Source organism: Pongo pygmaeus, chromosome 9, assembly GCF_028885625.2.
Source record: "Pongo pygmaeus isolate AG05252 chromosome 9, NHGRI_mPonPyg2-v2.0_pri, whole genome shotgun sequence".
Lineage (NCBI taxonomy): Eukaryota > Metazoa > Chordata > Mammalia > Primates > Hominidae > Pongo > Pongo pygmaeus.
The window spans coordinates 125,293,065-125,305,386 of NC_072382.2; the positions used below are offsets into that span (position 1 = coordinate 125,293,065).

At 46.1% G+C, this 12,322-nt stretch overlaps 1 protein-coding gene across 20 annotated transcripts in view; it reads left to right on the plus strand.

The window, feature by feature from the left end:
• GRAMD1B (GRAM domain containing 1B) overlaps window positions 1–12,322 on the plus strand; it is a 267,819-nt gene that overhangs the window by 164,026 nt on the left and 91,471 nt on the right. The window contains exon 1 of one of the 20 annotated variants that reach the window (XM_054437577.2): window positions 4,158–4,705. The exons of 18 other annotated variants lie outside the window; for them this stretch is intronic. In XM_054437577.2, coding sequence (XP_054293552.1) covers window positions 4,683–4,705 — 23 coding nt within the window. In that variant the 5' untranslated portion in view covers window positions 4,158–4,682. Of the gene's footprint in view, window positions 1–4,157; window positions 4,706–12,322 lie in introns of those variants that run through there. One more of the 20 variants, XM_054437575.2, reaches the window with a different exon arrangement.

The window sequence follows — 12,322 nt, forward strand, 5'->3', positions numbered from 1 at the left end:
TCTTAGAACAGCCTTGTCTTTTCTCTCTATGATCTCTTTGGGTGATCAGAAGTTTTTAACTTTACTGTGGCTGAATCTATCATTTTTTTCCTTCATGGGCATGGTTTTTGGGTCAGTTGTTTAGGAAACTCTCAGGGTACAATCAGTGTAAGAGTTAGTTTGTGATTATGATTTATCAGAGGAGATTATTCTTCCTCCTTTGTTCAACATCAAGGTTTAGGACAGGCAATTTTCCTTTTAGTTCCTGGGCAGCATTTGTACATTTCTTTCAAGTTTGTCCTTACAGTGAGAGTGTAGTCCACTGGGACCCACTTTATGAGGTAGTTGCCTCTTGATTCTCTCACCACTTGTGGGCTTTGGGAATTATCTCTAGTGTGCTCTGGGAGGCCATGAAAACTGAAGCCCAGTTTCACTATTTTCTGCCATCACTAAATTTTTGACCTTTAAATATTTCTTACTTTTTTGATAGCTCGTCAAGCACTTTAAAATACTTTTTTTTTCCTGTTTTATCTGTGTATATGCCATATTGCCAGACATGGAAGTCTTTGCAATCTAGTTTCCTCTAAACAATTCTTATCCTTCCTGAAATGCAAATGTCAGGAAGCAGCCAGATTGCAGGGAGTCAGGCAGAAGCAGGAGAATCTGTGTATTCATTCCTGGAGGTTATGTTAGTGCTTGCGATTTATTGGCCAGGAACTTTTCAAACCATGCAGACTGCTTTCCATGAGAAGACAGAGGGAAGTTAGATAAGGAACATTTTTCCGTCTCACTTGGTCTTAGTCTTTACCTCAGAAAGCACTTCAGTGTCTCTTCAAAGCTATGTTTGGATCACCTTTTGAGATTTTCTTTTTCTTTTCTTTTTTCTTTTTTTTTTTCTGGACGGTCTTGCTCTGTTGCCCAGGCTGGAGTGCAGTGGTGTGATCTCGACTCACTGCAATCTCCGCCTCCCAGCTTCCAGTGATTCTCCTGCCTCAGTCCCCCAAGTCTTTGGGATTACAGGCATGCCCTACCACGCGTGGCTAATTTTTGTATTTTTAATAGAGACAGGCTTTCACCATGTTGGCAAGGCTGGTTTCGAACTCCTAACCTTAGGTGATCCACCCATCTCGGCTTCCCAAAGTGCTGGGATTACAGGTGTGAGCCACCATGCCCAGACGAGATTTTCTTTATGGACCACAAAAATGGAACCTGTCTCCAGGGCCCTGTAAGAAGCTCTGTTTCAGAAACAAGAAAGAGCCAAGGGGAATTCGAGGCAGGTGATGATCACTCAACCCACTGGGCTCTCCTGTTCTTCCTTCCCTTTTGGGTTCCTCACATCACACACAGACACTCAAGCCAGCCAACTCATCAGTAATAGAAGAGATTTAGTCTTGATTTAGTCCCTTTTTTAACTGTTACCTGGATTCTTTTTCTCCTGGGAACATATAAGCTTTTGTAAACCAGCTTGTCTGATAGAGAAGGAGATTTTTTATAAACATACATAGTGAATAAGAGAATAGGGTTTTGAGCTGGGCACGCCTGCATTCAAATTCCAGGCTTGCAGCTTGCTAGCTGTTTGACATTAGGCAAATTAAGGCACTACAGTTAGGCTGGGTGGGGTGGCTCACGCCTGTAATCCCAATACTTTGGGAGGCCGAGGTGGGCAGATCACCTGAGGTCAGGAGTTCGAGACCAGCCTGGTCAACATGGTGAAACCCCATCTCTACTAAAAATACAAAAATTAGCTGGGCATTGTGGTGCGTGCCTGTAATCCCAGCTACTTGGGAGACTGAAGCAGGAGAATAGCTTGAACCCAGCCGGTAGAGGTTGCAATGAGCTGAGATTGCACCACTGCACTCCAGCCTGGGCAACAGAGTGAGACTCCATCTCAAAAAAATAAATAAATAAAAAAGACACTACAGTTAGTCTTCAGTGGCATTATCTGAAAAATCATGAGGTACTGCCCTATAACATGGATGTGAAGATTAAGTCAGAGAATACAGGCAAAATGCTTAGCTTGATGCCTGACATAACTAACCCTCAATATACTCTTATTAATAGTTGAGAAGGAGTTAACTTTTTGGATTTTTGTTTTTGTAGTTAAAAAAAAAAAAAAAGCAGCTAGAGCAAAAGCCAAAAAATTTTACAGTTACAGTAATGTGTTTCTAATACAATACTTGGAAATCTTTGATCCAGGTTTTCTGTGTTACTTGTGATCAGAGCAGCTGATGGGCCAGGATGAGAATACAGTATTCACATGTACCTGGAGTACTCTCAGTGACATTTGCCTTGGGGCTGGATCACATGACCTGGTATTTCCATTGAGTGAATTATCTAGGTCATAAAGGACAACTCTTTGTACTTCTGGAATCTGTTGCATCCCTTCAATATCTGTGCTGAAAGTATGGCCTGGGTACAGGCTCCAGGAGCTTTAAAAACATAACTTCGGATGTGTTCAGCACTCCTGGCAGCATTTGGGTTTGTCTGGCATGGGGCTATGGATAGATCAATTCCACAGCAAAGGGCTGCTTTGGGAACACCTTTCTGAAAACTCAGTATACCTTATTTTTTTCTTTCTTTCATTTTTTACTAGTAGAATCAGGTCACAAAAGGTTAGTATACCTTAAAGAGTGTTTCTTCTGGACCACGTGGACATTGGAGAGATAACATGGTGTTTTAGTTCGGTTTGAGTAAGGTCACTTAAACGCTTGCTTATAGTACCCCTACAATACCCAAGCCCTCCTCCTCAGTGGGGATGTAGAGATTGCTGAACGACACACAGTCCTTGTCTCCATGGTGCTTATCCTCTAAAAGGAACAAAGCAGATAATAAGTCATTACAAGTATGATGACTGTTACCAACGAGGGTCTGCACTCCAGTTTTTATTTTTATTTTATTTTATTTTATTTTTCGTTTGAGACAGAGTCTCACTCTGTCTCCCAGGCTGGATTGCAGTGGTGGGATCTGGGCTCACTGCAACCTCTATCTCTGTGGTTCAAGCGATTGTCCTGCCTCAGCCCCCCGAGTAACTGGGATTACAAGCACGTGCCACCACACCCAGCTAAATTTTGTATTTTAAGTAGAGACGAGATTTCGCCATTTGGCCAGGCTGGTCTCAAACTCCTGACCTCAAGGGATCCGCCTCCTTGGGCTCCCAAAGTGCTGGGATTGCAGGCATGAGCCACTGTGCTTGGCCAAAGGAGAAATGATCGGTTTTTCTCACTTTAGAGGGTCAAGTATAGATGATGTTCATACGACACGAGGATGTCTGCAGATTGTTTTATGGGCAAATTTTAGCGTAAAGGCTTATTATGGTTCGATTGTTTTGGAGCAAGTTTCTGGGTAAAGCTTTATTATCATGGTTCAGTTGACGGTTGCTATTTCATAATTAATCTCTTTGTTTGTTGTCACCCATCCGCATTACTGACCCAGATAGTAATGTAGGGAAAGATAAAAAGGGATCATATAGCCAGGGAAGTTGTTGGTGCTGGAACTCACAGGCCCCAGCTTGGAGGATCTGATTTAGGAGGAGCCTCTTCCCCATTCTCAGTGAATTGTTATGTTCCAGCTAGAGTTGACAATCCTGGTCCTGCCTTACTGGGTGCTGTGGCTGGTCTGCATCTTCTTGGAGCCCAGGATTGGTGATCATGTTGCCTAAATCCTAAACCAGGCCTTTGTGGTCACCTTAAAAGGATCCCTCGCCCCAGGTGACAATGTGCTGCCCTGCCACCAGAAGTTGCTGCCTCACCCTGCGTCCCAGAAGTCACCGCAATTTCCCCAGCAGGAGGAGAGAACTCTGCATTCTGTGTGCAGCACACTGCCTGGGAGCACGCAGCCCTGCTTGCCCCGCCTTGCGGGGTGAGGGTTCTATTTAAGGTGGTCTTGTGTGCCTAGATGTCCCAGGCACTCACCACGGGGCCTCTGAGGTCTGCTTGGATTCCAGAGGTGTGCAGAGGACCTAGGGTCCAGGTTCCCCTCCCCCGCAGGGGTGGGGCATTTTCACCCCTGAGTGGATGCTGATAGAAGTGCTCATCTTCAGATATCAGCAAGTGCTCTTCCTTCCTGGCACCACATTCCTCACGCACCCTCTCCCTGATATTCTGTCCCATCCTGGGACTAAACATGTGCTGTGTCTTTAAATGGGCGGAAGTGGCTGGCAGTGCTTTGCTTGGGTACTGCATTGATTAGGAGATTATATGGAGCTGCGGGAGCTGCCGCCTGGGGGAAGAGAGGTGCAGGTTCTGCTAGGTTTGTGCTCTCCTCCCAGGCTCTCCTTGGCTTCCTTCCCCAAAGCAGCTCAGAGCTGGTATGAGGTGAGGGTGGGGGGCAGCCGGCCAGCCTGGCTGTTGACGGCAACTCCAGGGCTTGTTTCGCGCAGCCTTGCCAGCATTACCCATCCTCATCAGAAACTGGCAGCGGCAGCCACAGCTCGGGCAGGCGGCTCCAGCCCCAGGCTGGATTTGCAGAATCTGTCCTTTGCCTCCAAGCCCAGCTTTCAGCTGGGAGAGGGGGAAGAAGGGGCAGTGGCAGCAGTTCTTCTGGCTCTTTCTCCCTTTCTCTTTTTCTCTTTCTGTGTTCAAGTCACATTTACATGGGATTCTGTTCTTTTGGGACTTCGTCATCTTTTCCAATATGTCCTGGGACCTCCGGAGCTGTAACGGGGATGCTAAGGACACGGTCAGTGGATTATCGTGACTGTACTAATGAAAGGATTCAAGCTCTCCTGGTAAGTAGAGGAGGGATAGGGCACCTTCCTCTTCTGCCTTTCTTCAGCCCTGTGCTCCCCCCAGCACCCTCAAGAGGTCTCCTTCATTGATGCCATCTCACCAGGCATTGAGGGGTTAAGATGTGGGGACTAGGCACTTTAAAAGTTAGGTTACTCTCCCTGACTCCCCCAGCTTCTACACTGCTGCAGTATTTTCCTTACCTTCTTCGAGGGCAGGGGTTTTGTGGAAGTTGGGGGGCAGTGGAGAGAATCAAACTGCAGCTAAAACGTTCTCCAACTTCGAGTACTTGAGGAGTGGTGCGCACAGAGGGAACTTTATAATAAACATCCCTTCCCTTTGGCGAGGTGTTGTGTGTCTGCATCAGGCTGGGGGTGCAGTTGTACTCTTCCTTGGCCCTGACCAACACGTGATTTTGGGGGGTGTGCGGGGGGCCTTTCTCACGTCAGCTGCTTAGGGCAGGCAGTCCCTAGGGGCATCCCTCTGAGGGGGCCAGGCTCCATCTTCTAGGATGCCTGGTGTCCAAAGGCGGGTGGAACACCACCTACCCCAACACAAGCTCTCACTTTGGGCCTTTGCAAGTGCCTGTTCCTGGGCTTAATCTTGGGACATTAAAGGCATCTCTCTCTTGGGGTGTGGGAGTAGCTGTATTCTAGCTACAGAAGTAGTCAGAATATTTTTACCTTCCATTTAAAAAATAAAACCTTTACCTCTCCCTCTTTTTTGACCCAATAAGGAGATTGCATGGGCAGGTGAATTGGCTTCTTATCTGGTGGAGAAACTGCAGATTTTGCTTGGAAAACTTTGCCATACCAGTGATCTGGTACCCCTGCAGGGTGGCATGTGCAGCTGCCTGAGGCCTCCTTCAGAGGAGAAAGGCTCCTTGGACTGAGGAGGGAGATTTCTCCCTGAAGAGGGTGGAGGGTAGGAGGAGGAGGATGAGCTTGGGAGAGCTCCCAGCAAGGATGAGTCCTGCCTTCATTGCGGCTGGCTGTCCATGCATGGGGTGGGGTGGTGGCAGGTCACATCTCTGAGTGAAAGGTTAATTTTCAGAGTCAGGGATGGGTGTTGAGCGATTTAAGGCATGGGGTCCTAACCTGGCTCTGGGCCACATTTGGCCTTCCAGGCACCCCTACCCTAGATTAAACCCTGACAGAATGTCTAGTCCAGCCCTCCTCCTCTAGGGAAGAGGGTCCTTTAGTGGGTCTTTAAAAGGCACTTTGTAGAAGGCAAAGGGAGGTGCTTAGTTTTTGCAAGTGTAACTCTCAAGAACTGCAAGGCCCCAAGAGGTGATGAACATCAGTTATCCCCCAGCTGGGAGCTTCTTTTCCTCAAGCTTTGCTATCCCGCTCTCTTACGTTTAGTCCTTGCTTTCTTGGGGTCTGGTACCCCATTCTTTCTGGGTGGGAGGCTATTAGCAGTGTTTATGGTCACTGGGAGTTCCAGGTCCAGACCAGCAGCTAAAGCTCTTCCTTATTCCTCAGTAGAGCCATGCTCGGTCTGTAGCTTGGATGAGGCCTCCAAGAAAAGCCCAGGTGCTGCAGGGACACTGGGCTCTTCATCAGAAATCTCTCCGCATCCTTCCGCGCCCCTGCTGTCGGCACAGCCAGCTTGGGGCTGAGGGGTAGCTTGGCTTTCATTCAGGATGAGACATCACTTTAACAGAATGCTCTCAGCTCAGCCTGGGTTGGTCCTCAGGGATGTGCAGAGATGTTTGCCTTTAAAAATCTGGCTTGAGCATCTCTTGATGCATTTCAACAAGGAGAGCAGTGTTAATCTGGGAACCGTAATTGGGATAATTTTGTCTTCTTCAGCCAAATAAAATTTTACAAGGATGGGAAAATTTTGTCATTTATCTCTGCCTTGATACTGTTAGATCCTGTGACCCATTGTCTCATTAAGTACAGGTCCATTTTGGTCCAGGGGCCAAACCTTGTAGTTGTGGATGAAATGTGGCTCCCTTTGGCAGTATCCCAACTGGTACTCCCTACTCTCTGGTACTCAGGTACTGATACTCAGGGTACTAATGCTGGTACTCTGGTACTGGTACTCAGGGTACTCCCTACTCTTCCAACAAGGAGACGTGGTAGAAGCAAGATGACCAAATCTATTGACTACCTTGATAGCACTGTCTACATATGGAAGAGAATGAATTTAATTAAAATTATAATGTTTGAATTATTTCTAGAAACAACTCTGGAATGCCTACTATGGGTTGGTGATATAAAAAAAAGATGGTAAATACTGATAAGAACAATGGTGACTAACACTTGCTGAAACTATGTGTCAAGCACCACAGTAAATTCACATGGAGCTCACAGTGTTATGATAAGAATCCCCATTTTATCCCCATTTTTTGGATGGGGAAACAGACACAGAGTTTAAGTGGCCTGCGTGAAGGCATGCAGATAGGAACCAGGCTTTGGGCTCGCAGCAAGGTAAGTTTCCCCAGTGATTCACCTGTCCCTGGTTACTCCTCTTCTCTAGTATAATTTCCGCTCTGTGTAATGCCGTGCTAGACACCGGCTTTTTTTATGTTCTGTTGTCTCTTATATTCATTAGGTCAGTTAGTTAGACTTTTAAAAGTGTGCATAAATATGTTATCTCATTTGATTCTTACTATAACCCCATAAAGCAGCTGGTGTCTCCATTTCAGAGGTAGGGAAATGGAGGCACAGAATGGTAAAGTGAGATTTGATTAAATTAATGCAACTAGTTGGTGGGGAAGCCAGGATACACTCTTACGGCTGAACTGATTTCAGAGTGGGGACTAACTACCACAGCAACAGCATGGTGTGTCTGTCAGGCCTTCTTTCCTAGAGAGCAGGCTCAGGGTCTGTCCATTCATTTACTCATCCATTTCTTCATTCTACAAATGTTGATCAAGTATTATTTTTGCAGCCCTGTTGTCTAGGCATTGTGAAATTAAAAAAATGTAAAGGACAATGCTTTGGCCTTATAGGGGCTGGTAGCCTCACAGATGGATGGAGGCTCCCTCACACCTCCAACACACGTGTACACGCAAGTCAGTAAGTGCTAAGGAACAGATAAGTGCGGTGAACAGCAGACACTCTAGAAATACATTTCAGCTGGCATGGCAGAGAAGTCTTATTGGAGTAATTGAAATGTGAGGGAGGTTCAGAGGCTGGACAATTAGGTAAGTAAAGGCTGTGCTTCACACAGCTGTACCTCATGGAGTTATGAGAGTATCACTGAGGATGCTTTTGGATAAAGATGACCGTGACATATGTCTATGACTGACAAGTGGTTAGACTTTGAGATAGAAATCTCCCACAGTGCAAACCCTCTCTCAACAGGGTGGAGCTTTAGGCTGTCTCCAAAGAGGATTCTGTGATTTCTTCTACTGGTAACTTGGTGAGCAAGGTAAGGGCAGTGGTGGAGGAGATTGAGAGAGGAGGTGGCATTGACAAACAGATGGGACTGCGGCCAAAGCCTCTGTGTGGCATGTAGTGATTTGGAAGCCAAGAAATTGGTTTTTTAAAGAGTAACTCACCAATCTTCCGCAGCTTCTACATGGTTATTTTTTTTCTTTTGGTGACGCAAAGATAGTCCTAATTCCTGTAGAGCCTCAGAACCTCAAACACTAAGAAGGTCTCCAATTTTGTGGGTCCGCTCCCCCTCCAGATGGTTCTGGCCCCCATAGGACTAGGCAGACTGTAGTGACATCTGTCTGAATTCCCAGTCCTCATGTTCCTGGTCCTCACATCTGCTGGGCTTGGTAATGCCATCTCCAAAGAGCCTGGGGGCTGTGACAGACCTTCAGGAAAGTCAGTGTGCTGGAAGAATTTGATTCTGGAAAAAAAAAAAAAAAAAAGGTTGAGAGAAAGTATAGTTCTTGACAGAGCAGGTGAAGCATATCTGTGTTGAGGGCTTAGTCCTCAGATGAGGGGAGTTTAAAGTTTCTCCGTGTTCAAGTGGGTGAGTGAGCAGTCTTGCTGCTTTCACACTGTTTAGGAGGATGAGCACTGTGTGACAGAACCTACTCACATTCTTCACAGGTAGCCGGGAGGGTCCAATTTTTTTTTTTACTTCTCCATATTTCATGACCATTAAAGGTCAACAATATTTTATTTGACAGTAAATGTCGGTTGCCTACTGTACCCATTCTCTTCAATCTGTTGGCAAGTGGGGCACTGTTCATTCTTTAGCTGTTGCCTGGACCAAATTATCTATTTCTCTAGATTTCTTTTGTCTTTTCTTCTTTTTTGAGACAGAGTTTCACTCTTGTCGCCCAGGCTGGAGTGAAGTGGTGAGATCTCAGCTCACTGCAACTTCCCCGTCCGCCCAGGTTCAAGTGATTCTCCTGCCTCAGCATCCCAAGTAGCTGGGATTACAGGCACCTGCCACCACACCTAGCTAATTTTTGTGTTTTTAGTAGAGACAGGGTTTCACCATGTTGGCCAGGCTGGTCTCAAACTCCTGACCTCAGGTGATCCACTTGCCTTGGCCTCCCAAAGTGCTGGGATTACAGGCATGAGCCACTGTGCCCAGCCTCAAGATTCTTTCTGTAAGAGGTCTGCTCCAGAGGAGGGAGCCCTAGACATGGCCCCTGCACACCTCCTATAGAGCCAGGCTTCCCAGCTATGGAAATGTTTACCAGAAGGTGAGCTGCGGTGAAGGTTGGGGTCACTTCATGGCTTGAGATTCTGGAGAGATGACTCCTGAACCAGAACCTTGTAATCACCTTTTGGCCTGCTGTGTGGCCCTGGTAGGTAACTTCTGTTTGCCTTGGGTGGTGGTGGTTTTGAAAGTGGGATTAAATGACGGTGTTGGGTGGATTAGTTGGTCTCTCGGCTTCCTTTTTAGTAATGGTTTAGAAAAAGGCCACAGTCCTGATAGAGCAGGTTGCTTGTGATATGGACTGTTTGTGTTCTTCTGTAGCCAGCAGGGGACACTGAAAATAAACATTCATTTGAAACTATTAAATATTCATTTACAAACATCGCACAGCAGGCACACCCTCCTGCGAACAGTGTGAGATTTACTTTATTATTCTGTGAGATGGGAATTGGAGTTTTCCCATGGTTCGGTAAGTCCAGGACACTGAGTGCTGGTCATTTAGGCATTTAAATCCCTTGAGTGAGAAGGACAGCTCAGGGCGAGGACTGAAACTTCTGACTCTACAGATTTCTTAAAAGGGTAAGCGTTTCTCACCTCTCATCCACAGTTCTGCTTTGGTAAACTGTACATGGCTTGAAATAAGCAGCAATAAACGTTATTTGCTTTGTTTTGTTATTGTCATCATCATTACCACTCTAAGAAGAAAGAAAGAATGTAACTTTGTAGCTGGCAGAGATTGTTGCAGATCAGATTATGAGTACCTAAGGTTCATTGATGCTGCTGGCTCAAAGCCCTTCCCTCCCGGCCTTCCTGAGGCTTATTGTCATCAAGTTTATTATTGCTGGAAGAGATGGTTTAGAGTTTCTAATGAGAGAACTTGAAGACACTTCTTGTCTCTTGCTGAATTCTTCGGAAGACTGGACATTTGTCCCCTAAATGAGTTATTAAGGTGAAAGGATGTGATGGACTACATATTGCTAGATGTTTTTTTGTTTTTGTTTTTTTTTTTTTGAGACGGAGTTTTGCTCTTTTTGCCCAGGCTGAAGTGCAATGGTGCGATCTCGGCTTACCGCAACCTCCGCCTCCTGGGTTCAGGCGATTCTCCTGCCTCAGCCTCCCGAGTAGCTGGGATTACAGGCATGCACCACCACGCCTGGCTAATTTTGTATTTTTTTAGTAGAGACAGGGTTTCTCTATGTTGGTCAGTCTGGTCTCAAACTCCCGAACTCAGGTGATCTGCCCGCCTCAGCCTCCCAAAGTGCTGGGATTACAGGCGTGAGCCACCACGCCTGGCCTGTTATTAATTCTTAATGCTATTCTTTGGTTTGTGTTTGCAGAAAGATGTTGAACTAAACTGGGTTATGCCATGATAATACCATTCCCTCCCCCTTTCACCCCAACCAGCTTAACTCATGCTAAATTTAGTTCTTGATCACTCCACGTCCCCTCGGGCTCTGGAAAACTCTCCAGGGAGGCTGTCCTGCATGTGGCAGGCAGCTCAGTGATCCAGGCAGTAGAATGTCATGGCCCTTCTACTGCAGTGGGCAGGGTGGGGTGGGGAGGAGGGCGTGGCTCTTGATGCTCCTCCCTGAAAGTGAATATGCTGTCCGTGCACTTGCCACACATTGGCCAGAGCTAGTCACGTGGCCCTGCCTGACTGCAGGAAAGCTGGAAAATGTGGCTTCTGAGTGCGGGAAGAGGGGAGAACTGGAAATATGAGTGAACACTCATCATACATACCACTGCTGCACAGCTGCTTTTATTGGTAGTGTGGGCACGGGCTCATGCCCTTTCCTAAGACACAGCAGTGCTTCCTTAGTGCCTGTAGAATGAAGGCTGTCATCCGAGATGTCATGGAAGACCTCGTGACATTACATTGTGGTTTGACACACCATAGCCAACAGGCCAAATTCGGCTTGATGCCAGATTTTATACAGTTCTTCCAAACTAAGAATGTTTCTTTACCTTTTTAAATGGTTGAAGAAATTAAGAGAAGGATAATATGACATGCCAAAATTATATGAAATTCCATATGTTTTATTAGAACACAGGCATACCGATTTGTTTATGTTACCAATGATCACGTTCATGCTACAACAGCAGAATTGAGTAGTTGTGACAGGTCTGTGACTGGCTGATCTAAAACATTTATTATCGAGCCCTTTACTCAAAGTTTGCTGCCCCTAGTTTAAGCAAATAGAGATACTTCTCAAGTGCAACAAAATATGTTTTTACTGGATAAAAACAAGTTTTGTTCTTGTTGCCCAGGCTGAAGTGCAATGGTGTGATCTCAGCTTACCACAACCTCCGCCTCCTGGGTTCAAGCGATTCTCCTGCCTCAGCCTCCCGAGCAGCTGGGATTACAGGCATGCACCACCAGGCCTGGCTAAATTTGTATTTTTTTTAGTAGAGACAGGGTTTCTCTATGTTGGTCAGTCTGGTCTCAAACTCCCGAACTCAGGTGATCTGCCCGCGTCAGCCTCCCAAAGTGCTGGGATTACAGGCATGAGCCACCACGCCCGGCCTGTTTATTAATTCTTAATGCTATTCTTTGGTTTGTGTTTGCAGAAACTTAGCTAGCAGTCCTGTTCTAGGTACTGTAGTGGTAATGTGATGATAAGGATACTAATAATAATATGTCTAACATTTAATTCACTCTATATTTTATTTATTTATTTATTGTTATTATTATTATTTTTTTTGAGACAGAGTCTGGCTCTGTCGCCTAGGCTGGAGTGCAATGGGGCAATCTCAGCTCACTGTAACCTCTGCCTCCTGGGTTCAAGCGATTCTCCCATCTCAGCCTCCTGAGTAGCTGGGATTACAGGCGCCAGCTACTGTGCCAGGTTAATTTTTGTATTTTTAGTAGAGACAAGATTTCAGCATGTTGGCCAGGCTGGTCTCGAACTCCTGACCTCAAATAATCCACCCGCCTCAGCCTCCTGGAGTGCTGGGATTACTGGCATGAGCCACTGTGCCCGGCCTCAGCCTATATTTTAAATCTTATAAACTCATAGCAATTTTTTTAAATCTAGGTA